We start from the raw sequence: 27,680 nt of genomic DNA on the forward strand, positions 1-27,680 counted from the left end.
CTGCCTCTTTTCCAAGTGATCAGCTATCCTCCTTATGCTGAATCAGCAGGAGAGAGATAGAGGAGAGAGACACACATATCATTTGTAAAGAAAGTGAATGAGTATAAATAAATTAATACAATGCTCTTTCCCCTCCATATATTCCATTTCATTTTTCAAATATGGTGGAAAAACAACTATCGAAACTATAGAAACTATAGCAATTGCTTATCTCTATTTTCTACCCTTCCAGAACTAATCACTATGATAATACATTCTGGTAAAATACATAAAGGAAAATTAGTTTTAAAACAGCAAATGGAAATGGGTGTGTTGGGAGTAAGGAGTCAAAGAAAAAAATCAAGCTGCTAATTTTCACTCTGTGACATCTGGAGGAGACATTGGTGGGATTATCCATTAAAAAGAAACATTTGGAGCGAGAGTTGAGCTTATTTGAGGTCACTTCTTTAGAAATCCTAGAATTAGCAGCCTTTATCCGACTTTGCATATTTCAGTGCTCCTCATCCAACATCTAATGCCAGATAATGGGGCTTCTGACATGAAGCAGACCTCAGTCATCATAACAATTTAACTTCACATGGGGATTCAGAAGCTTAACTTGAATCTTAGATGCTCAACAAAACTATTATTTCTTGTATTTGACTGCCCCAGAGAGTGGGATACTGCACCAGTGCACTGCAGTTCCTTATTTCATTACATAACAAAGTACTTCAAAAGCAACACATTGGGAGCTATTAGGCATTTATTTACCATGGCGGGTTAATCTTGTTCAGGGAGGTATAGAAGCTCAATAATAAGCGCTACAGTATATAAGCTAATTGCACGGATAAAACCAAATGAATAATTACTTAACTCCAGAATGGGGCCTAAGGGAATTTTTCTTTAATAAAGGTTTAACTCACCAGTGATAATGAATGCAATCTCACATACTACGGAATAACACTATTAGCATAATGGGTGAGATACAAGAACTATAATTAGAACTGAACAGAAATGTTAATTACCCACCAGGAGGGTACTGAATAGGAAGAAAATTTTTACCCTTACCCATATTAAGGAGAAGAGGAGTTTTAGGAATTTCTACCATGTTGCTCACACACAGCTAAAAGATTAACAGGCATGATAACTAATAATACAAAATTCTCCAAGCTTTTGGTTTTGGGTGCTATTGTGGTCTCTAAGTTTGCAAGTAATATAAAGTTCTGTGGATAAATTGAGTTAGTCTCACTGAAATCAATGGCATGACATTGAAATTTATCAGACGGTCGGGGGGGGGGGGGAAGCAGGGGAAAGTAAAGGGAAACATCTTACCCAGTTCCCCCTCCCCCTCCCCCCCCCCCATCTTTCCCTGTCTTCTGGGATGGCCATCTATCCCATGTCCTTTCACCGTCTTCCTTTGTCTTTCCTCCACTTTACCCTATCTTTCTCTATCAGGAGTTGATTGACCCTCAACTCCTTTTTATATATAATTATTTTTTTATTTAAACAAATTAATACGAAACCTACATATAAATGTACAAACAAAGTTAAAATACATTTTTTAGAATAAAAGAATAAAGAATAAAGCATTAGAAAACATTAACTACATACAGTCTACATTACCTAATCTAAGGGTTTTATGTTCTCTATCTGATGGATATAGTCAATCAATATTCTCCATGCATTAAATGAAATGAACGCCTGGCTCGACAGCAGTATGTGTGAAAAAGATCTTGGGGTCCTCATGGACAACAAGTTAAACATGAGCCTACAATGTGATGCGGTGACAAAAAAAGCCAATGGGATTCTGGCCTGCATCAATAGGGGTATAGCGTCTAGATCCAGGGAAGTCATGCTCCCCCTCTATTCTGCCTTGGTCAGACCACACCTGGAATACTATGTCCAATTTTGGGCACCGCAGTTGAAGGGAGATGTTGACAAGCTGGAAAACACCCAGAGGGGGGCGACTAAAACGATTAAGGGTCTGGAGAACAAGCCCTATGAGGAGCGGCTTAAAGAGCTAGGCATGTTTAGCCTGCAGAAGAGAAGGCTGAGAGGTACAGTAAATACAAATTTTTAATAAAATTCAATAAAGATCATGTCAACAATGAAATAAAATATTCACCATTTCCAAAGACAGATGGCAAAAATTAACATAGCATAAGGGACTAAACCCAACTCAAAGGGAATCAAAATAGAAAGGTCTTAAGGTCAAAAAGCTGTCAGGGAGAAAGGTAGACAATATAATCCAGTGGTTCAAAAGTAGATGGTACACTTCAATTGGCCCTATCCCCATGCTTGCATGCCAATATAATTTCTTCTTTCGATTTTTAGACATGTAACAGATCCTGATGCTCAGACATTATGGGTGCAAGTACATTTTTAGGTAACTTGGTCACAAACAATTGAAAAATTAAGTGGCTATTCTGGCTTAGATGTGCTTTGCTTGAGCTTTGAAGTATAATTGATGCAGAAAAAAATGTATTCTTATTTGAAACATATTGCTCTTGCCAGATCTTCTGTAACAGAATTTTAAAAATTATATTCAAAGGTAGTACCTTGTAAAATGAATTGTTGTAATCTATTCAAGACGTAACTAGTGCATAAATAACTGAGGCAAGATCTGACACATATAGACAGGCTTATGCTTAATGTACCAGCCTTAGCTAAAGAAAGGCATTCTTGGCTACTGCATTTGTGCCGATATTCAATCCAGGACAACTCTCTAAGTTGTGAATTTGGTCTTTCAAAAGGATTGTGGTCTCATTCAAGATTGACAGAACACTTCAATCCAAATCTGTCATCTTTCTCACTCACACTATCCTCAGCACTATGTTTCAGCTTGTTCACTTTCATCCATTTCAAACTGGTCTCTAGAAACTTATTCAGTGATGCCAGTCTCCTGGTAATAGTAAGGGAAATACAAGGTAGATCTGCACATTATTAGTATAGTGATGATATTTTAGCCTGGGCATATTGTGGAAGACTAAAGAGCTGCTCTGGACGTCCAGAAGAACCTAAACCTCTGCATCACATCACATACACCTCTGCAAAAAAAAAAAAAAAACCCCGAAGGTTTGGTAATTATTGAGGGCATTTTTGCCATGTTTTGTGGCCTTCTTGGGCTATTTTGGGCCAGAAGGGTCCTTTTTAAAACAATAGGAAGTGAACCGAGGTCATTTCCTATTCACCTCCTGGTTTAGAAAGATTCTTCTGGTATCTAAAGTGTTCCAGCTCCCCCTCTTCATGTGATAGGAATTCATCCATGACCCCTAGAGGTCATTTTGGAGCAAAGTGGGTTTTTTTTCCAAATATATACCTTGGTCCAATGGTAGCAAACCTATGGCATGCATGCCCGAAGGGGCACACAGCACCTCTCTCCTGACACGCATGCCATTGACTGCCTCCCACCTGCTCACCCCTGCTTGCTCACCTACCCACTCCCCTTCCGCCCACTTGCCCGCCCACCTGCTCAAACTGGAATACTAAGCTTGCAAGATTTATTTGCAGAGGGAAGAATCCTAAAATTAAAACAAAAAATTACAAGATACTAAACAAAGAGGAGGAGTTTTCCTTCCAAACTTAAATTTATTCCGATATCCTCAATTGATTAAAAGAATGGATCCATCTTCATAACCAAAGCCTCATAATAAAGACTCAACCAGAAAAATTCTAATGAGAACTTGGTCCAAACACAAAAGAAAATTTTATACAAAAATATCACAATGGACTTTGATTCAGAAAGCTTTTGAGTAAAGTGGAAATCCCAAGGGTAACAGAAGATGATTAATCTAAGCAGAGTTACTCAAGAAGACACAAGGTAATCTCCAATCTAAAGACAAGGACAGAAATAAACCAAGATGGCTACAACATGAACGGGTTTGAATTTACACAAATATACAATCAATATCAAAAGGATGTATACATAGGTTTTGAGGAACAAAGGACCGATTTTGACAAAATATTACAAGTAAGAAATAAGCAACTATCCAAAATCTACATCCTGCTACTAGAACTACACACGGAAGATGAATATATCAAAGAATATATGTTAAAATGGGAATGCCTCTGGAATGTTCAAATAAAAATATTCAGAAATTACTCACAATTGGAAAAACTTTTACAAAATATTATATAAATATTACATGACACCCCGTAAAAATAGCCAAAATACAGCCACAAATGAAAATTACCTATTGGAAATATAAACAGGCAACGGGATCATTTTTCCATATGTGATGGTCACACAAGAAGGCAAAACAAATTGGTTTGAGAACCATAAAATTATAGAAAGAGTATTAAAACTACAAATACCCATGCATTCAGAGGCATTCTGGTAAGCCCAAATATGTCTTATTCCTAGGCAGGAAATAACTGTTGAATGTATTGCTGTTTTGTTTTGCTAGCATATAGAACAATTATATGATTGTTCATATATCGCATAATTGAGGAAACAGTATCAGGTTTTCTTATTATCATTATCCATACTTAAATATTTCCCTAAAGCAGCACACAATCTTTAATGTGGTTTTAAATGAGATAATATGAACTGGTCCATACACAGCAGTGGATTGATTTTCCACACAACGAAGGAGTCAAATGAATACATTTTTTAAAAAGACGCAATTTCCTCCTGACTCCTTCAGAAATATATTAAAAAACGAGGTTCAGACTTTCTCAACTTTTGCCTCCTGCATCCATTCGATATCCAACTATTTTAACTCTGAAACCCCTTTGAATAAATTCTGGCTCAATCCTTTGGCTGCTTTGGATAGCAAAAGCACTACAGCTATACATTGTTTGAATGTAACTTCTAGTAAAGGCTAAGCGGTTTTCAAGGTTGCTGTAGCTCTGGGTCTCTCCATATAACAATAAATGAAATGACCTACTCTATTACCTTGCAAATTCCGTGTAAATATGATGTGGCCCCAGGGAGTTCTGAAATCATTCTCGACAAGGTGAAGTAATATTTTTATATGGAATTGTCCTTCAGGTGGAACATGCATTTTTAATCTCACAAAAGACTCTTGACAAGGGAGAGCACAAGTAACAATTAATCAAGGGTTTTTGCTCCAGCAAAAGTGTTAATTGTCTTCCAGTTGTCCATCATGAACTTAAATTCTGCTCCAATGTCTTCATTGAGAACATTTAGTATTGAAGTACCTGTAAATACAGTTTTATTAACACAGCAGACTTTTTCAGTGGATTAGGTTGAGAGATGTTGGCCACACAGCAAGCTTCATGGACAAGGAAGGATTTGTAATCTTCTCAGTCCGGGTCTGCTACTTTGCTCACTATGGTGAAAGTAGCAACCTTTTTTTCTCAATCAGAGTTGCACTCCTTTGGCCAGAGCTGAGCAAAATACTATATATGCCAAAGCAGAAACATCTGCCAGTTACATCTCCCAAACTTATTTGGCCTACCGCCCCCTTTCCAGAAAAATATTACTCAGAGCCCTGGAAATTTTTTTATTTTATTTTAATAGCAATTAAACAGAAAGATACATGTACCTGTGGCCATCACCGCTCCCCTGGATTGCTGCAGCGCCCACTGTTCTAGATGTTTGAAAGTAGCAAATGCCTTAACAGAAAATTTTGCTCCAAATGGGATGTTAATGTAGGGTTTGTGTATTGGTAGTGTTTAAATGAAATTTGTGTCTTTTCTGTATTACATACTGATTGCATCATCCAGAGTGTACTATAGTCTTGAAAGAGTTAATTACTAAGAAGCTGTGATGTCCTTGATGTGTGGCTGGGAGTATCCAGACACAAGTGTGTGTGCATTGCTGATTGCATCAGTTCAGTTCTGTTCTGAGTTGAAGTGCTGTCTGCTTAGAGTGAGAGTCAAGCCCTGTGTTCGTCTGCAAGTCTGTTTGTCTTGATTATTACTGCTTTCAGTAAAACTTGTACAGTAGAGTCTCACTTATCCAACACTCGCTTATCCAACGTTCTGGATTATCCAACGCATTTTTGTAGTCAATGTTTTCAAAACATCATGATATTTTGGTGCTAAATTCGCAAATACAGTAATTACAACATAGCATTACTGCGTATTGAACTACTTTTTCTGTCAAATTTGTTGTATAACATGATGTTTTGGTGCTTAATTTGTAAAATCATAACCTAATTTGATGTTTAATAGGCTTTTCCTTAATCCCTCCTTATTATCTAACATATTCACTTATCCAACATTCTGCCGGCCCGTTTATGTTGGATAAGTGAGACTCTACTGTATATAGTTTTACCATCGTCTCTGATGTCTATTCGTTCTGCATTCCACTGATTCCATCCAACTACTGCTGTGCTGCAAATTACTCTGACATGGGAATGCCACATATTCCCCACTGCCACCCCCGTGTTGGAGTCAATTCTTCTGTGATCTCTGTCTGAGATCAAAAATAGCAGGTGCATGCTCTATACAGAGAAAAGCACAGAACACCCTCGCAATTTCCATATGGGCAGGAGTATTACCTGGAATCAGGAAAAGAAGGCTTGAAGTAGGGTTCCACTCGCTGCAATTTCATTCAGCAGTCTGGTTCCTAGGACCTATCCACCCTTCCCCTCCACTTTAACTTGCAAAGTAGTCTTAGTTACATGGTTCCACATCATTTTTATATTACTTTAACTGCAGTAGCACAAACTTCTGTTTATTGCAACTTCAGTTGTTCAATAGAATCATGTTTTTAAGATCATTTCTACATTTCTACCATCATCAGAACCTGATCAGATTTTCAATTATACAGATATATCATTTACCATTTTCTAGAACAGTGGTTCTCAACCTGTGGGTCCCCAGATGTTTTGGCTTTCAACTCCCAGAAACCCTAACAGCTGGTAAACAGGTTGGGATTTCTGGGAGTTGTAGGCCAAAACACATGGGGACCCACAGGTTGAGAACCACTGTTTTAGAAGTCTGGAGATCAAGATTCAAATCTCTGCTCAACTATGGAGACACTCTGGGTGATCTTGGAAAGTCACTCAGCCTCAAAGGAAGACCATGGCAATTCCCTCTCTGATCAAACCATGCCAAGAAAACCCTGTGCTCTTAGAGTCACTATAAATTAGAAATGTCTTGAAAGCACAAAAATGATAAGATAATAATTGTATTCCTGAATTACGTTCCTTGTGATAAGTACTGTAGCAAGTCTATATTAATTCTTTTGCTGTAAGTTGCATACATACAAAACAAACATTTATTAACTCTGTTATGACACAGAACACATATTTATTTACTAGTCAAACCTACAGTAAAGTTTGAGAGAGATGACAATATTTAAGTTCAAGCTGATTATTGTTTACTAGCAGATCACTAATAACTGGCTCCGACAACATACACGCACACGTACACATAAAGATTACTTTGTGAAAATAATCCTTACTGATTATCCACATTCACATCTGTGTACACTACAGGCAGTCATTAATTAAACACTTAAAATTCATATATTTTCATGCTGCAAAAGCATATGCTACTATGAGACACAATGAAGATCCAATTTCTTACACAGATAATTGCTCCTTCCTCTTTCCTTTAAGATTTCCATTTCCCCTTTCTCAAGAATGATAACATTGAACCATAAGTAATATCTGTGGTAGCAACTTTGGTTCTCATTCATTTCCACATTGATGCAATTACTTTTTCACTGTACTTCATATGGTAAATGACTAGTACTACCTTGCAGAGAATAAAAACTACACAATGTAAGAGCACCATCTGCTTCCAACTGAAAGAATAGAGGGATTGCCATCTATGAACATTTTTATGTACTTTTAGTGTAATCTGATACGCTGTGATGACTCATGGGCCATGTAGTCCCGTTCCTGGTACTATTGAGGCAGATGAAGAGGAAAATTTGGGTTTCCCACCGTTTCAGCCAGAATTGGAGCCCTTGCACCTGCAAGATGTTTGCCCACAAGAAGTCAGCCAAACAAGCCTTGAGCAGAAATCTCCCCCATTTTCTCGCCGGGATTATTATAATCAAGATAGAGGCGCTCGGGAGGCGACTCGCCGGAGCGCCAGGATAGCTGCCAGACAATTAGCTGATTAAGTCTGCTTCCCTTGGGAAACTTTAAGGAGTCATGCATCTGGACACAGTATAGGTTTCGTTTCTTGTTCCCCAGAGAAAGTGTTCCTTGGCGGGAAAACAAGATCCTATATAGGTGTTTGCCCGCAAAGGAATCCTTGCGGAGTCAATTCGTCAGCTTCGGGAGTAGATTGTGTGTGGACTACGCTACTCCAGTTCCCTCGGACCTTGTTCCAGTTTCAAGCCTGCCTTGTCCTCGGATCTTGCCACGGACCTCGTTCTTGCTTCTTGCCTCTTGTTGCCACGTATCAAGCCTTGTTTGCCAAGCATCTAGTTTGTTTCCAGCCTTTGTTGTCAAGCTCCATTGGACTAAAAGGACCCTGTCATTTCCCCACGCTTTGCTTGGCAAGGTGTGTGTTTCGGTTATTGGATTATAACTTTGGACTTTAATATCTCATATTGGACATTGTTTTCCTGGACTATATTTGACCTTTCCAGAAAGGTCTACTACTGAACTATATTCTTCACTTGTTTTTACTGACTTTATATATTCCTTTAATAAAGATATTAGATAGATTCTGGCCTCTGCGCATGGTTATTGGTGCTCTGCAGCCTGGGTCCTGACATACGCATAGTCAACAGACATTTGAGCAAAAATAAGGGGCAGGCTTTGAGGAGGTTGCGTGGGATTGAGTGGGTATGAGTTTTAAAAACCATTTAAGTGTATTTATTGTATTTTAATTCTGTTTTTACCAATATGTCCTGCATTTCTTATTTATTCCAAAGCACAAAGCCAAGAAAAGAAGAAAAAACAATGCCCATGGCTTCCATTGTAACAGTAATCCATCCTGTGCCAATACCTAGACTTATGACCTCATCACACATGGAAATTTCAGCGTCCTAGGGACGCTTCTCCCCCAGTTGAATCACAGAGCCCCACGCCCATCACACAACGTAGTCTCACTTCCAGAGGGGCTCCATGGCTCAGCTGGAGTAGAAGTGTCCTAGCACGCTGCACCGCCAACACGGGAGCCTCCCAGTATTCCATTTGGAACAATGGGGCTACTGCGGGGGGAAGCCACACAGCGATGCATCACTACATGTAATGGAAAAGTGTCAACTGCCAGTGAGGCAGGGTTCTGGGATTGCCCCACTACCCCCGATTCGCCACAGAAGCTGGTGAATCGATCCAGAGGACCTCATCATTGTAATGAGGTCCTTACTTGCAAAGGGGAAAAACCAGCCTGTGCACAGTAAAAAGCTAGACCAAAACCAGGTTATATAAGACAAGATGAAACCATATTGTCCCCTTGGACCACATGCTCAAAGAAGTCAGAAGAAATTTGTTACTATAACTCAGTACACAATTACTTTTCACAATAAGACAAGCTATAACTATATTATACAGTAATTGTAATTTGTAGAATTATCACTGTAACAAGTTGCCTTTTTAAAAAAATGCAACAATGCACTTTGCCTGATCATCACAGGCTGAAAAATTTACTATATCCCCTGACCTTCTGCAAAAATCAGGTTAACCATGCTTTAAACTTGCAGGCTGCAACAATTATGCAGGGAATACAAGGCCTCAAACTCCTTGCTAGAATTCTTGCTTCAAGACCCTCAGTGTCATGCCTTGCTCTCTGTAAGGTAAAGTTAAATTCAAGACATTCCTTTATGCTTCCCCTTTTAGTTAAACATGTTTTTCCTCTGTCATAAACTGAGAAAGTGCTAAGTAGATGTAGGCGGCTCAGGTTACAAAGAATTTTCTTGTTGACAATACCATGACAGGAGATGCAAAAGGTCAGTTTTTGATCAAAGTGAGATTCTATGCTCAGTATACACCCAGAACCTCAGTTGTCAGAACCCAGCATGGTGGAGGTGCTGCTGGAAGGTATTCAACCAGCTTTCATTCCCTCCTGGCTTATTCCTTTCTTCTGACCATTATTGAGATTATTAAAATAGATAGGTAAGTAGGTAGGTAGTTAGGTAGGTGGGAAGGATGATAGATGATCGTCATAATTATATTAAACAGTTGCAAGCAAAATCTTGCTTTAATGCAAAGAATAGAAAACATTTTTTTAATCTCTGCTGTTTTTTGTGAGAAAACTGTTGTCCCCCTCCCCACAAAAACTTATGTACGAAACACTTAAGAAAAATGGCTTCACAAATCCCAGTTATATCTAATGAAAGAAGAAAAGTATCTGAGTGCAATAAACTGGTAAAAAACCCTGCAATTTCCAGCAAGAAAAATCTATGCATAGTTGTGTGCATCCACACATGCCCTGTGGCCCTTCAAATGTGTCAAATGAGTTTTCCAAAGTAAAAATCAACCTCTGAGGATGCCTGCCATAGATGTGGGTGAAACGTCAGGAGAGAATGCTTCTGGAACATGGCCACACAGCCCGAAAGACATACAACAACCCTTTTCCAAAGTACTTAGGGATGCACACCACAACTAAGACCACTTGCTATTGTGCAATAATAAGGGTTCTCAAAGTGAGTGCTGATAACTCAAGAATTACAAAACCAAAAGAATATTATCAGAGCTTGCTGTATTATAACTAGCCATGATAGCTGGCAAATTCTGAGAGCTACCGTGCAAAAAAGTAACTCATTCAATCTCTGAGTATTGTAAACTACATAAGGTTGTTCGCCTTTCATTCTCTCAAAGCCCATTCTTTTAATAGCCATCTGATATATGTTCTGCCTCACACTGAATATAATTCAGTACAGTCCCTCTGTATATTGTATTATAATTTACACTATTATTCTCTCTCAAAAATGAGAAAAAAACAGACAGGGAAACCTCACATGTGGAAACCTTCTGGACATGGCAGCAATCTCTGAATGTGTATTCTGTTCAAAGCAGCGCAGTGCAACAGAAGGCATCCACTGTCGGTTGTGCATTAGATGTTGTGACAAACCACTGTATTCTCACCAAGTTCAACAGATTCTAAAATGCCTTTCTTTTTATTTTTGTGCTTCTAGAGCTGGGCTAAAGCATGGGGTCTTGGTGTTTATGGAGTTGTGTACTCATTGGTGGCAGCCAACAGTTCTTCTTCCCTTTGGAGATCATTAAAGAAAACAGAGTACCACAAGAAGTGAAAGAAATATGCCACCCAATTTGGATATTCATCTTTTGCCTATACTGTAGTCCTTGGTCACATAAAATGGAACGTGCATGACAGATTGTTCATGTGCAGAGATATTTGAATGAAGATGAAGCATTCAGATATCCCAATGATTGATGCCAGTGTCAAGATGGATAGACTTGTCACTATTGTCTCAGGAGAAATGAATAATATATAGCTCAGGTAGGAGCAACACATAAAATATAATCTTCTAATGGATCTGAATGAGTGATTTGCAATAGAAGGGCAAATGTTTCTGACTCTCCACTGTTAAACAACACAGGTGATTAAATGACTTTTGTCCAGCTGATAAAATGAAGAAAGCAGATGGAACTGCAATGGTATTTGTATGAAAAAAACTGTTAGGTTACATGACACAAAAATCCTTGAGTTGACAACTATGATCAGAGACACATGTTCCCTGAATTGTTTATGTGCATACCCACAGGTCAGTATGGCTCACTATGATCCTACCCGAGTTTTAGAATTTTGGAAGCAGTGCTTTCACTTGGTCACCCTCACCCCCTCCTCCACAACACAGGTACAGATGAAGAGAGATCCTTCTAGACTGTAGAAATGGGCTCCGGCTGTTCCGGCTCTTTTAGCCAGATGTAATGGCACAGGCATCACCACCATGTTCTTTAGGCCACAGCTGCTGACTACAGCTAATATCAGTTTAATTCAGCTACACGTGGAGCACGGAGAAGCAGCTGTGTGCCCGCACAAGGTTTCCCTGTGAGTCCTGCCTGTTGAGCCAATCAGAACAGAAGAAAGCCATGAAGTGAGCAGGCTTCTGAGAGAGAGAGATTGCGCTCTAGTCCATTAATAATCTAAATTCTCAGTGCTGATTGCAGCTCTGCATCGCTTGGCTTGCTTCTTGACTCAAATAGCACTCAATAAGTGTTTAATTTCTAAACACTTAAGAAACTGCCACCAATGGTGCCCTTCACATGATGCAAGCTTCAAATGTGTGGTAGAGGTATTTTCTTGCCATTTCTAAGGTAAAAAAGATAAAGGTTTTCCGTTGAAGGATATGAGGAGAAAAATTGCTGCCAATGGGCCATTTCTAAAGTCATCATAAAATGAGGAGGTAATTTATATCTTTTTAAAAGAATGGCTAATGCTCCTTCAGGTGGTGTGGCTCCCACTAAAATAAGTGTTTAAAAAGGGTGCCTTAACTCAGCTTCATTGAAAGAGTGTTGAGGGCAAATGATCCCAGAAAGGATGGTTCCTTAAATCTGATGCCTTAAACTCAAATGTTATTGAAGGAAATAAGTAAAAGGGATTCCAGAAAGAGTGGTTTCTTAAGTCTGCTGCCTTAAATCCAGGTCTTGTTGAAGGATATAAGGAGAAATGATCCCAGAAAGGATGGTTTCTTAAGATTGATGCCTTAAACCCAGATCTTATTGAAGGATCTGAGGAGAAAAGATCCCAGAAAGGATGGTTTCTTAAGTCTGATGCCTTAAACTCAGGTCTAGTTGAAGGATATGAGAAGAAAAATTGCCGCCAATGGGCCAGATATTCCCAGAGCAAAAACAGATCTTTCAGATGCCGGATCGAACAACGGAATTTTGCGCACCAGATTTCAGGAGGCTCCTGAAAAATGGATGGGGGGGGGGGGGGGGGGCTTGGAAATCCAGACACCGAAAATGGTACAGGGTTTAGCTGAATTGCACACCCCTACTGCAGAATACCCTGGTGCGAGACTCTAGGTTGGCCCTAACTTTGTTCTCTTTCTACTGTCAGGTAACGACCCTACTGTTCACTCACAACTGTATTGCATGAGACAGGCAAACTGACACTGAGACAGGCATCAAAACCCAATTGCACAATGCCATATACATCTCACTGCCAATCAGCCTCCTCCCAGTGATTAACCCATCCCCACTATTGACAGGCAATGACCATCAATTGGGAATATTGCCATGTTCCCATCCACTACTTTGTGCAATGGGTCTATTCCACTTCTGTGCCAGCAGTGAAGTGATGGCAGGGGAGAAGATTATCTTCTTCTTCCTCTCCCCCCTTGCTATTCCTGAACTCTTTAATATTTTTCAGTAATAATATTCAGGTTTTTTTTTAAAGCAATTCACCAAAACTGTAATTTGTTTTAAAATAATACTAAAAAGAAATTATAGAGCAACGGCATCATGGAAAGGCAGGGTTACAAAGATATGTAAAAGTATGTGAAGATATGTGAATTGCTGGATAACAAATAGGTGAATCATCACAATGTTGTGAATGAAAAGATGTGCAATAACAAAAATAGTAATCCCAGTATATATGCAGATATGCATGAGTGCTGTAGAATAGTGATAAAATCCTTAGGCCTTTGATTGTTAGTTGTTTGGGAACAAGTTATTTTAATTGGGATGTAGAATATTGTTATCATATTCATGAAATTTTAACTCTTTTAAATTAATATTTAATATAATTGTTTATAATAAAATGTTTATATTATCAATTGTTTTAACTGTATTTTGTTACTGACCACATCAGGAAGAAAGGAAAGATAAATAAAATTACATTAAATCTAACCATTGTTTGGTTCCTCGATCCAACTGGTAGATTTTGAAATAATTCTAGATAACAGAAGTAAAAGATATAACATTTGACTGCCAATATGCAGGGATTAAACAATGCTTGTCCAGGACTGAAATCCAGGACTGCTTCTGCTGTCTGAGACCTTCCCACAAGACTCAGGTATAAGTTTTCAGTTTCCTAGTAAAAAAAAAAGTATTACTTTCAATGAGCCTCCTTTGTCCTAAGAAAGTAGTTACTGCCAAGAAGACCTTTCTGGAAGCCCAACGATCCTTCTGATGGTCTCATACTCAGACTTCACTTTCATGAATCTTTGGGCCCATGAAATGGGAGGGGTCCAGCATTCCCATTGAGACAGGGACAAGGATTTCCTCCTCATGAGGGCCAGCCTTTTTCCACCCTGGAGGCTTGCTGAGACCTTTCATGCCTTGACCGTAGGAAATTCACATCATCCCAATTACAGAACTCCTCCAATGGGAGCATGACAACCATATGTGTTAGAAAATTCTGCTTTTCTACAGAATGCGCATAAAAGATAAGAAAAATCAAAAGAAATACAAGTGGGAGTTTTAAAAAACACATTTACTCATTCAGTCATAATAAAAGACGCGATGTTTCCCAATAGAACCGGTGGGATAATTAAACTAATTTTCCAAAAATTATTCTAGTGTATTCAATTACAGATTTTAATTACTTTAGAAAAAATAATTCACCATGTTAATGAAGGAGAGAGTTGTAGCAATCATGGTAGAGGATGGGTTTCCTGTTCCTGCATTCCAAAAGCTTTATTAGAAAATGTAAATCAAATATTTGATGAATACTAAGAACCTTAGGGATGCTACAATTAACATTACCATTATGACACCAAGAATCAGGCTAAAATATGACAGAAGTCAGTTAAGGTAAGTGGATTTCAGAGAACATTAGCTCTTTTTAAGAGACATCCAATGCATTAAAAAGATAACAAGACACAGGTTAACATAAACAAAGGAAGGTTAATAGGAGTTCAAATGACAGTTTTTTCTAGGTCTTAAAAGCTACAAAACACACATACACAAATAGCAAAGAAGAAATGCATTTTAACTGATTCCCCTTTGTCCTACTATTTAAAAACTCTTAAGAGCAAGCTACCAAATCTATAAAACTAAATACTGTAGATACTTGGAGCACTTGGGATTTTCTTTAAAGAATGCCTTTATGCTGCGGACATAGGATACAGAATATATAATTTAAAAAAAATCAGTCCTGTAAATACTCACTTATTAGTATTTGAAATTAGTGAAAATAATGTCTGAATAAATATCAGTAGAAATAGACTATATATCTCATAGATTTCAATGAAAGGTTTAAGGGGATATTATTGTGTTAGAGCTATAATTCAATTTTGCATTAATGCTTTCATGCACTGCCCAACTACTCCTTTAAAAAAAAATCCAACAAAGTAAGATTGAAATTGAAAATGACAAATCAGTATACATGTCAAAATTAAAAAACAGCAGTACAAGAAAACTATCACAGCAAGAAAGCAGCCCCCCAAGCAAAAAAAAAACAAAAAAACAAACATAGTAAATAGCATTAGGCAACGTTCTAGAAAAACAATATAATTTTGAGGATAATTGAACATTTATGGTTTACAAGCCATATAGATCTTCCAGGGCAGGTGTCCCTAACATAGGCACTGCTACTGAAAAAGCTTGTCTCATGAAACAGTCAGTCAATGGTAGTGATAAAGACATGGAGAAGGAGCTCCATGTTTACATGACAAAAAAATTGTCCTTTAGTAACCTTATCTTATAAAGTCCTGTTCAAGCATTTGAAAGATTGCATGAGACTAGTCATCTCCTAACTTCATTTGATGACTTAGCAACACTACATGATAGATAGCATGTTCCACACAATTGCTTGAACATGATCCTCCAGATTCAAAGTTTCTATTACTATTCAACTGAGGCTGAACACCACCTCCATTCTATTTGATTTGACAACCTTTGCATGCCTATATTAACTGCTAGTTCGCATATTTGCTGACTTCTTATCTGCTTTTTTTTACAAAGTCATTCTCTAACAGCCTCAGCTAAGGCATTCTTCTCTGAATGAATACCTGGAGAAAGTAACAGGCTAGATGAGGAAAAACAAACTGAAACAAGACAGACAAGGATGGATGTGTATCAACCAGTACTGGATGTGGTTACACTCCCCCTGAAAGACTGTGTCCATAGCTTAGGAGTGGTCCTGCATCCAGCTCTCCAAATGTCAGTCCAGATAGATGTGAAGTCAATAGTGCTTACTAATAGATTCGGCTGATAAGTCAGCTGCTCCCCTTCCTAGAATTGGAGGACCTGAAGATGGTAGTGCATGTGCTGGTAACCTCAAGATTGAACTTCTCCACTATGTTTTACATTGGGCTACCTCTAGCTCAAACTCAGAAACTTCAATTAGTTCAAAACACGGCAGCCAGACCAGTTACAGGAACATCCAGGAGTGAGCACATTACACCTATACTACAGTTATGCCACTGGTTGCTAATTGGTTTCTGGGCAAAGTACAAAACATTCGTTTTGACATTGAAAGCCCTACATGGCTTGCGTCGAGATAAACTACGGAACCACCTTTCCCCATACAATCTTCCTAAACACCTAGGTCCTCATGTCTGTGTTACTGTATTAATCTTTGTTCTGTGTATTTCAATACATATATTTCATAGAAAAAATGTTTTAATATATGACTTTTACATAGTATTTTGTAATTATGAGTTTTTAACCACTGTGCCCTGCCTCGAAGAGAAGTGGGTAAGAAATATAAATTATTATTATTATTATTATTATTATTATTATTATTATTATTATTAATTTGCAGCCATTTTATCCTCCCTCTTTTTCTATCATATTTTATATTTGATGATGTAAAACTACTTCTTATGTTTTGTAAAGGAAACTACACTTACTTCTTTTTTTTCTACTTGAATTTAGGAATGGGATAGAACTGAGTACCACTCATTTTGGAAAATGGTATTCATAACCTTTTGGAAAACACCATTTGGAGATCACAATTTTTAGAAAAGTATGACATTTCAGAGAAGAGTCAAAAATCCTTTAGAATAGAATCTTCTCTTATGATATACAACCGGATATAGTTATGCAAGGCAATGGTTTCAGTTGTTAGACTGAATAACCTGTTATCTCTGATCTGTTAGGCAAACAGATATTGGTTCAAGATTGGGAAAGGAGTGCGGCAGGGCTGTATACTTTCACCCTACCTATTCAACTTGTATGCAGAACACATCATGCGACGTGCGGGGCTTGACGATTCCAAGGTCGGAGTTAAAGTTGCTGGAAGAAACATTAACAACCTTAGGTATATGGATGATACCACTCTGATGGCTGAAAGTGAGGAGGAACTGAGGAGCCTTATCACTAAGTGAAAGAAGAAAGTGCAAAAGCCGGGCTGTAGTTAAACATCAAGAAAACCAAGATTATGGCAACCACACCTATTGACAACTGGCAAATAGAAGGAGAAAGCGCGGAGGCAGTGACAGACTTTATATTTCTAGGCATGAAGATCACTACAGATGCAGACTGCAGTCAGGAAATCAGAAGACATTTACTTCTTGGGAGGAGAGCAATAGCCAACCTTGACAAAATAGTGAAGAGCAGAGACATCACACTGGCAACGAAGGTCTGCATAGTCAAAGCAATGGTATTCCCCATAGTAAACTATGGATGCGAGAGCTGGACCATAAGGAAGGCTGTGAGAATGAAGATAGATGTTTTTGAACTTTGGTGCTAGAGGAAAATTTTGAGAGTGCCTTGGACCGCAAGAAGATCCAACCAGTCCATCCTCCAGGAAATAATGCCTGGCTGCTCACTGGAGGGAAGGATATTGGATGCAAAGTTGAAATATTTTGGCCACATCATGAGAAGACAGGAAAGTTTGGAAAAGATCATGATGCTGGGGAAAATGGAAGGGAAAAGGAAGAAAAGGCCAACCAAGGGCAAGATGAATGGATGGCATCCTTGAAGTTACTGGCATGAACTTGAAGGAACTGGGGTCGGCGATGGACGACAGGGAGCTCTGGCGTGGACTGGTCCATGAGGTCACAAAGAGTTGGAAACGACTGACCGAATAAAGAAGAAGATAGAGTAAAGGAAGCTGCATACCAGAATATACATAAAAGAAACAGTAAACAACAGGGTCATAGATAAACATTACTAGAGAAGGCTTGAAGAAGGTTGTCGTTTCCAACAACTCAGTTTCTGCCTAGCTGACACCATTATTTTGCTTCTAAGGTTCAGAGCTATCTCTTATTTTCGGGATATTCAGTTTTTGCCTCCATATGCAGTAAGAAGAAGCAATAGGACCAGTATTGATGGCTTCAACTATGTCCTCTGGTTCATTCCCTACACTTTCTTCTGAATGCCTGAAGAAGGCTATAATATTTCTTCCACACTTATGTTCCTTTGGTCACACTCATATGCCTAGTAGGTACTGTTTTCAGGTCAGCACTCAGCAGACACAGATAGGTTCATAACAGTTTGTGTTATATTGGAAACTAGTTTGTTTTATTTATTTATTTGTTTATTATTCAGACTTATATGCTGCCACTCCCCTAGGGCTCGGGGTGGCTTACAAAAACAAGCTAAAGTCTAAAATAATTTTAAAAAGAGTTGGGCCCAATTCACTGTTAATGAAAAGATTTGTAGTTTTCAGAGGGTCGTTTTCATGTAATTTCCAAATCCAGAAAGCAGAAGAGAGAGATGAAAAGACCAGTGAAACGAATTTAGAGACAATATTTTCGGAAAGTTAAGTCCACAAAATACTTGAGTCGGGGGATCTGTGGTGTCTTTTTCTCTCCCGTCAGAAGAAGCCTCCTCCATTTTTTTTCTTGGGAAGTTACCTCGTCCTCCAGAACCGGCCCTTAGAACTTACTTTCCCAGTGCCACTAGCATAGGTTAGCCATTGAAAGTTCCTCTCGGAACATGATGGGAGTTGAAGTTTTTCTTTCTGTGTGTCTCTCAGACAATAAAAAGCCTGGTGGTGTCCATGCTCTGATTGGCTAAGAATGGACAGAACCGGCAAGTACAATTCAGAACCCTCTCTTGCGGTTTGTCTTACTTTAAAAACTTAAAATAATTCTAAAAAATCAGTAGATGTGTGGATTGTTTTGAAACTTGGCAGGCCTAAAGTTGAAAATGGGGTCTACAACTGAGGTAGGTTTCATGCAGATAGGCCTTAAAATGGCTGGGGATTGAGCCTTTATAGTTTCGCATAGTAGGCCAAATCTCTGCCGAATGTAAAGGCATCACACCTCCCCTTTCTGGTAAACAAAATGAGGGGTCAGATGAAAATGGACCCGAAAACAGCATGTTTTTTGGCTCAAATGCACATGACTATTGGGAACACCATGTGGAAACACAACTACTTCAACAGTTCAGGTATACCTCCTTTTACTCTTCCACATAGAAAAAGAGGAGGAGGAAAGAACAAACAAGAGCCACAACTGGTAGGGTTAAACCACAGTTCCATTACAATGTTGCTCATAGGTATTCTAATTGTATGCCCCTTTAGCAGCTTTTGTGTTTCTTGACCATATAATCTGCCCTAATAATGCACCGGAGAATTAAATATAAATATCAACATTTTAGAAATGTATAAAAATTCATCTTTAAATAGGTGTTACTCTTTGCTATGTTTAACAGGGGATTTGATCAATTTTTCAAAATTGCCTATTAACATGATGGAGGATCTGAAGGCTACCCAAACAAGATGTGCATTTATTTAATTGTTAGTGTTTTCAACCTTTATGGCTAAGGTTTTCCCAAGAACTAAATTTTCACACTTTAAGCCTAAGAATAATAATCTCTACAACCTCTGCAAAACAGAAAAACCTGAAATTTTCTTACCTTCTAAGATCAATTTCAAAACATTGTTTATTTCACTCTGAGATGGAAAACGGCCACAATCTCTGAAAAACTTGGGAAGTTCATTCTGATCGAACTCTTTCAATTGCACTCTCTTTGTATACATGGTTTCAAACACTAGAAGTTAAATGGGTTAAAGGAGCATTACTTTCACTACTTTTTATTGTTTAAGAAATAAAACTAATTTTTGTATAATTTAAGAGCAACTTTTTAAAAATAGTAAAGTATATAATTGGTTAAAAATTTAAAAAACATAATCACAATTGTATATTATATTCTGAAGTACTTACATAAACATTATTCTTATACAATTTAAGATTCAGAGTTTGCAAACAGTAGCTTCTTCACACAAAGAGCATGGATCCACTTTAAATCCAGTTTCTGCCTCTTGCGAAATTTTGGGGTTTGTAGTTTAGTGACGCCCAAGACCCACCCAAAACGACAAGCCCCAAAATTCTGCAGAAGGCAGAAACTGAATTTAAAGTGGGTCCATGCTCTAGTTTGATGAGGTCCTTCGTATATAGTTGGCTAGAAATAACAAAATAAAAAAAATACATGTTCTATTCTGAAGTACCAAAGTCAGGTGTAGATATGACTTATACTACAAGTCTAAATATTCTTCAATAAATTTCTTTCTGATCTTATATGTCATATTAAAAGTCTGAACAGTACTTCCTTTTCATCTTAGAAATTCTTGGTTTCCCATAAGGAGTTCTCATTCTGTGGCTCTAGCACACATCACGACTCACTTGAGAAATTTGAATGAAATATCAGAGTTTCCTAGACTGAAGCTTCTTTGACTGTTCTGAACAAACCAAGTCTAGACGCCACCATACCTAGTAACTACCGCCCAGTTTCAAACCCTTCTGTTTTTGAGCAAGGTGATTGAACGGACAGTGACGGGACAGCTATAGCAATTCTTAGATGAGACTGCGGGCTTAGACCCCTTTCAATCAGGCTTTTGTTCAGGTCATGGGACAGAGACTGTCTTGGTAGCTATTACTGACGAAATTCGTCGTCAGTTAGACCGAGGTGGATCAGCGCTATTGGTACTCTTGAACCTTACAGCTGCATTCGACACTGTGGACCATGACTTGCTGATCCATTGATTGGCTATGTCTGGTGTACGAGGTTTAGCTCTTTAATGGTTCAATTTGTTTCTCCGGGACCAGAGACAGAGGGTGGAGTGATCAGGCCAAAGCTCTGAGAGCTCCTGCCTTTGCTGTGGAGTTCCCCAGGGTGCTATCCTTTCGGCCCTGTTATTTAACATCTACGTCCGACCACTTGCTGGACTAGTGCGGAGCTTTGGCATAGAGTGCTACCAGTATGCAGATGATACCCAGCTACTCTTGCATCTCGAACCTGGGACAACCACGATTCCTGAGAACTTTAAGCTGTGTTTGGAAGCAGTGATGAGTTGGCTGCGAGCGAGTAGACTAAAAGTGAATCCCGCAAAAACTGAAATACTCTGGCCCGGCCAGCCACCAGAGTTAACCCAGTCACTGCCTGATTTCAATGGGGAAGTTCTGGTTCCGTCTGCTACTGTTAAAAGCCTTGGGGTTGTGTTGGACTCATCGCTGACAATGGAGGCCCAGATCACTGCCATAAGTAAGCAGGCCTTTTTTCATCTTCGCCAGGCAAGGAAATTGGCATCCTACCTTTCGACAGAAGCATTGGCAATGGTAATCCATGCAACAGTCACCACTAGGTTGGATTATTGTAATGCCTTATATGCCGGCCTTCCAAAGACAAAAACCCATAAGATCCAAATGGTCCAAAATGCGGTGGCCAGGCTGCTAGTGGGATCATCTATAAGATCCCATATTACACCGATTCTGAAACAACTGCATTGGCTACCAATAGAACATCAGATCTCTTACAAGATACTGATCCTAACATTTAGAGCTCGAAATGGCCAAGGACCATTATATCTTAGGGACCGCCTCATTCCTTTCTTCCATCAGTGGTCACCTCGATCCTCCCAGGAAAATCTCCTATACGTACCGGGCCCTAGGGAGGTACACCTGGAAGCTACAAGGTGTAGAGCCTTTTCAATCTATGCTCCAATGCTGTGGAACTCATTGCCTCCATATGTTAGAGCAATGTCGGAGTTGCGACCTTTTGTAAAAGCGCTCAAGACTTGGATGTTTGGTTGTGCATTTAAGTAAATTAGATCTAATTTGCCAAATAGTCACTGTTGAATGTTTTTAGGTTGAATGTTTTTATGTTGAATGTTTTTATATTGTGGAATTATATTTTAAATTGTAAGTTGCTCAGAGCACTCTGGTGGAGAGCGACTAATTTAGAAATAAAGTGAAGTGAAGTGAAGACTGTGGGTTGCAAACCCAAATGGGATCACCTTAACTGAATATTGAGGTTGTGAAAAATTTTGCAACAGAAAAAGGGTTACAGAATGCCATCTAGTAGCTGTTTTAGATATTTACATAAATTTGTTAGCAATGATGTGCAGCAAATGGGAAAAGTTAAGACCACCTGTATAGAGGTGTGAGGAAAGGATGTGGACTGTGTGCATGTGTGTGAATAGACAGGACATGATAGTCATGTTTAAATATTTGAAAGGATGTCAATCTTTAAAAAAATTGTAAAATTGTATGTACTGTATACCAAATCATACATATTGTTTTTAATCTTTAATAAATTGTAAAATTTTATGTATACCAAATCAGTATTTTAAAATACATTTCTTCATGATTTATTATCAGTAAGTGTTTGATTTGTATACCTATTTTATATACATATATACCTGGAGTCACATAAAACATTCCTAATGAAAAGGGATTGTAAGTGGAAAAAGTTTTAATTTTACCAAACATTTAATCTGTTTGGAGGGGCACTTTACCGAATTGACAGTGGGTAATTTTTTTGTCCATTCTGCATAGAGTTTTTCTAAACAAGTGATATAATGTGGTTCAAAGATTTCATTATTCTAAAATGTGGCAGCCATTTTGGTAGCATTTTATTTCCAATATTTATATCCCGCCCTTCTCACCTGAAGCTTAATGTTTGCCCACACTGGCCTAATCCAAATAATTGCACCAAGTCAAGCAGACCCATCAAATCAATTGCATTATGGTAAATCAACACATATGTAAATTGATTGATTCACCCTTTTTTTGTAACTAGCAATTAGATTTAGGTTTCTGAAAAATCTTTTGAAAAATTCTAGAAGTTATTGGTTGATTCACAACTATTGTAGATTCATTGAATCAACACCAATTTATTCAATAATTTTAACTGTAATTGTGACTAATGATTTCATTTAGCCTACCTCTCTATCTTTAAAAAATGGAGAACCAAAGATGTTACAGATCTCATGCCTCGCCATCACCCCATTTGGATTTGTTTCCATGAACAAGTGCTATCACTAGATTACTTCCTCCACTACCACAGACTACATCAAGGTGCTGGAAGTCTGTGTTTTCAAAGACACGTTTTCTGACATCAGACAGGAAAAGATCAACTTAATCCATATGTGTATAAATTTTTCATTGAATACTTTGGGATGTACTGAATGGTGTAACAGCTGTTGCCTATTGTTTCGCTACTTTACTTATGTTACTCCCCTTTTGCTTTTTGAAAGTTGTTTTGGTTTCTCAAACAATTTTGGTATGAATATCCCCTACTTGCCAATTTGATCCATGACTTCCTTTCTGGGGATCAATTTAAACATTCCAAGGTACATGTGGAGGCTGCCAACATTTTTTTGCCAGCCCTCTGTGTATTCCATGTCATATTAAAAGGTTTTCTAATGCATGTGTCTTATCTATTACATGGCATTTATACCTGCTATCACTATTATCTTCTGGAATATGCAATGCTGGCAAGCAAGTGCACACAATATGTTGTGCTCACCACATCAAAAGGTTGTGTTGTTAGCATCTGTATAAGTGATAAGACAAATACACTAGAGCTGTGGCAAACCTGTCTCTCTTAATGCTTTCAAATGGCAACTTAGTGATTTGCAGTGCTTTACAGTGCTTTGCAGTTAGTGATTTGCAGTTTCTCACTGCAAATCACCAAGTTGCCATTTGAAAGCATTAAGAGAGATGGGTTTGCCATAGTTCTAGTGTACTTGCACCAAACTGGACATGAATGAATGTTGAATCATTTTCTCAGATTCTGTTTTTGAAGTACAACTGGAAAAAAAAAATTGAGGGAAAGAGGTACAGAAGAAAAAAAAACATTTGGCAAGGGTGTCGGTTCTGCCCTTCCTATGCTCTTGTTTTCCATTTGCATTGATTGAGTCTTCCTCATTCATACTATAAACAGCCATATAGTCTGGTGCAGAAAAAATTAGTCTTGTGACATCATAAAGGCTGGAGATTTTTAAGCCTTTGTGAACTATGGTATATACAACTCGGAACTGAACAAATTAGGAATGTGCCTTATACCAGTCAATAAACAGTGGTTTCTTTCACAGCATCTAATAATTTTAAATGGATATGCAGGTGGTAAACTAGCAGTTGTTTGCAAGCAAAACCTGTTATTGAACAATGGTATATCTACAAAGCCACCTCCTTTTCATAATAATTAAGAACCTTTCACCTAGGAAAAACAGGCTTTGGAACAATGCAATAAGCCCTGGAGAATACAAGTGGATGTTGCACCTTCTAACAATTTAGATTTAGAAGCAAATTTCTAAAAATAAAAAATCAGATACTGTAATGATAATATGAATAAAGGGTTGCCTATAAAGTGATATTATTGATACCTACACTGTTTCTTGTCAAGCCAGTCTTCTAGTTCTTCAAATACTAATGGTGTGCTTACATCCAAGATCCCACTTCGGCGTTTTATGCGAGCCATCATTTTACGGTATTCCCTTACAACAGCTGATAAACTTGGCCCATGGTTCCTAGCCTGTAATTACAGATATATATCATGCTAATTTATTGGGGTGAGGATAAGTAGTTACAGAGGAAAGTAAATGAGGGGCAGAAATGATAGATTTGGTAATCAAGAAATGATTCAAGGTGATGAAAAGAAGCAAAAATTGGTTGGGATTTAAAACAAAATCCACAGCTGAGTGACTACACTTAGGACACCATTTAATGCAGTTTCAAACCAGAATTGAAGAAAGTGGTTTAACTGTGCTGATTATTACACATGATATCCTGAAACCAGTTTGAGACCCAGATGGTGATTACACAAACCACGGGCTTTCTCTCACATGTTTTTGTGGCAGCTTGTTGTCTGGCTGCCACAGTTTGAAGCTAGCTTCGAACGGCACTAAATATGTTATGTGATTTCAGCTCCACTAAAGTCACAGGTTCGGGGTCCAGAATGCTTAGCTCCCAAAAGATCGAATGAGATACAGATGGACTGAAGGCAAAACCAGAGGCATTTATTCTCTTTGGCCAAAGAGGATGTCAGTGGAGTCTGCACTCTAAAAAAACTGACATACTTCCATGCAAACATACTGAAATATTTATAGCACTTTGACAGCTCTTCAAAACAAATGTACATTGCCATGATAGATCCTGACTGATCCACAATGTGGCCTGCTAGGATTTGTTCCCTGCTTGGTCTAGGCTCCCTCCATCATAATTGCTGGTTGGATCCAGTAATGGCAGGAAATTTAATAAACTGTCACTGTTTTAAAGATCTGCGTCTGTTCTTTGATTCGCCCAGGAGCGGGATGAGATCAGAAAGGAATATGGTGGGGCAAGCGATAATGGGCTGAAATGGGTTTTGATATCTCAGCCCCAGTGAATATAATGGGTGCCAGTCTGGTTAAAATGTACTCAGGGTGTTGGCATATACAATGGAGACCTCATGGAAGGGGGTTTGGAAGAACACATTTATTTATTTATTTATTTATTTATTTACTAATTTTTCAAACTTATATGCCACCACTCCCCTAGGGCTCGGGGCGGCTTACAAGAACCGGCTAAAATCAACAATTTAAAAACATCTTAAAAACATCTTAAAAACATCTTTAAAAAACATCTTAAAAACATCCTAAAAACACCTTTTAAAACATCAATAACAGAACTCAAAAGCCTGCCGAAACAGGTGTGTCTTACATGCCCTGCAGAAGGCCGACAAGTCCCGCAAGGCATGAACTTCAGGTGGCAAGGTGTTCCAGAGAGATGGCGCCACTGCTGAAAAGGCTCTGCATCTAGTTGCTGTTAGATGCAAGGTCTTAAAACTGGGGACTTCCAACAGGTCTTGGTCCTCAGAACTGAGGGATCTCTGGGGTTTGTAGGGAGTGAGGCGGTCCCTCAGTGATCCGGTGCTCAATTGGTAACCAGTGCAGCTGCAGTAAGATTGGTGTTATGTAGCATCTCATTGGGACTCCCGCAAGGAGCCAGGCAGCTGCATTTTGCACCAATTTGAGCTTCCGGATCACCGACACAGGAAGGCCAATGTAAAGGGCATTACAGTAGTCCAGTCTCGAGATGACCGTAGCCTGGATCACCATAGCCAGGTTGTCCCTAGACAGATAGGGGGCTAGCCGTCTAGCCTGCCGAAGTTGAAAAAAGGCGGTTTTGCTAACAGCTGAGACCTGGGCCTCCATCGTCAGTGAAGGGTCGAAGAGGACTCCCAGACTCTTTACTAGTGAAGACGGGCGTAGCGCTTCGCCATCCAGGGTTGGCAATTGGATATCCCCACTGCCCGGTCGGCCCAGTCATAGAATCTCTGTCTTTGCTGGATTCACCCTCAACCTACTGGAACGCAACCATCCAATAATGGCCTCGAGGCACTGATGAAAACTGTTGGGTACAGAATCCGGTCGGCCTTCCATCTTTAACACAAACTGAGTGTCATCAGCATATTGATAAAACTCGAGCCTGAAATCTCGGACCAGCTGAGCAAGTGGTCACATATAGATGTTAAACAACAGAGGGGAGAGAATGGCCCCCTGAGGAACCCCACAAAGTAGAGGGGACCTCTCAGAGACCAGGCCTCCCCTCTCCACTCGCTGTCCACGGTTGTGAAGAAAGGAGGCCAGCCAATTTAAAGCTGTCCCCCTGACTCCAGCAATGGCAAGGCGGTGGGTCAGCAGATTGTGATCGACTGTGTCAAATGCTGCTGTGAGATCCAATAACACAAGCAGCACTGACCCGCCCTGGTCAAGCTGGCATCGGAGATGATCCGTGATGGAAACCAATACAGTCTCTGTCCCATGCCCCGCACGGAAGCCAGACTGGAAAGGATCCAGTCCGGCTGTGTCATCTAGGAACTGCTGCAGCTGCACCGCTACTGCCCTCTCAATCGCCTTGCCCAGAAATGAAAGATTTGAAACTGGGCGGTAGCTGGAGGGAACCAAGCGATCTGAATCTGGGTTTTTCAGCAGAGGAGAGACCACCGCCTCTTTTAAGCCCTCTGGAAATACTCCTTGCTCAAGGGAGCTGTTTATTATCTTCAGCAGCAGGTTGCGTAATCCCTCCAGGCAGGATTTCACCAACCAAGAGGGACACTGATCAAGGGAGCAAGTGGTTGGTCTAGCTGCAGCTATGAGCCTATCGAGAGCCTCTGCGTCCAGCAGGATGAACCGGTCGAGGGTGGGTCCAGCAAGTGGCCACAGAGTCTCAAGTTCTCTCACTGTGTCGATTGTGGCAGGGAGGTCCCGGCGTAGTAGCGAGATCTTGTTGGCAAAATAGCTCTGAAAAGCCTCAGCTGAAAGGGCCTGATCATCACTTTTTGGGACAATAGGGACTGTTGTTAAAGATCGAATAATTTTAAACAATTTTGCCGGGCGTGAGCTGGCAGACGCTATCAGAGAGGCGTAATATGCTTGCTTTGCTTCAATGATAGCATGTACATAGGACTCCATTTAAGCTGATCTCGATACTCCGTCACGGAGTTCTCGCCACACGCTCTCTAGCCGTCTCTTTTCCCGCTTCATCGGTCGAAGTTCCTCGGTGAACCAAAGAGACCGGTTTCGGTGGGGTTGGAGAGGGCATCTAGGGGCGATCTCATCGAGTGCATTGGATAGCCTGGTGTTCCATAAGTCCACCTGTGCATCGATCGAGTCGGTGACAGGCTCCAGTTCTCTCAGAGCATTCCGGAACCTACTGGGTTCCATAAGATTCCTTGGCCGAGCCCAGATCAGCTCGG

At 39.4% G+C, this 27,680-nt stretch overlaps 1 protein-coding gene across 15 annotated transcripts in view; it reads right to left on the reverse strand.

The window, feature by feature from the left end:
• Positions 1 to 27,680, reverse strand: part of iqcm (IQ motif containing M) — a 151,668-nt gene that overhangs the window by 43,143 nt on the left and 80,845 nt on the right. For all 15 annotated transcript variants that reach the window (XM_062981046.1, XM_062981048.1, XM_062981047.1 and 12 more), the window contains 2 exons: positions 24,332 to 24,476; positions 19,578 to 19,712 (listed from right to left, as the gene is read on the reverse strand). In XM_062981046.1, the coding sequence (XP_062837116.1) occupies positions 19,578 to 19,712; positions 24,332 to 24,476 (280 nt within the window). The remainder of the gene's footprint in view (positions 1 to 19,577; positions 19,713 to 24,331; positions 24,477 to 27,680) is intronic.

Source organism: Anolis carolinensis, chromosome 5 (assembly GCF_035594765.1).
Source record: "Anolis carolinensis isolate JA03-04 chromosome 5, rAnoCar3.1.pri, whole genome shotgun sequence".
Lineage (NCBI taxonomy): Eukaryota > Metazoa > Chordata > Lepidosauria > Squamata > Dactyloidae > Anolis > Anolis carolinensis.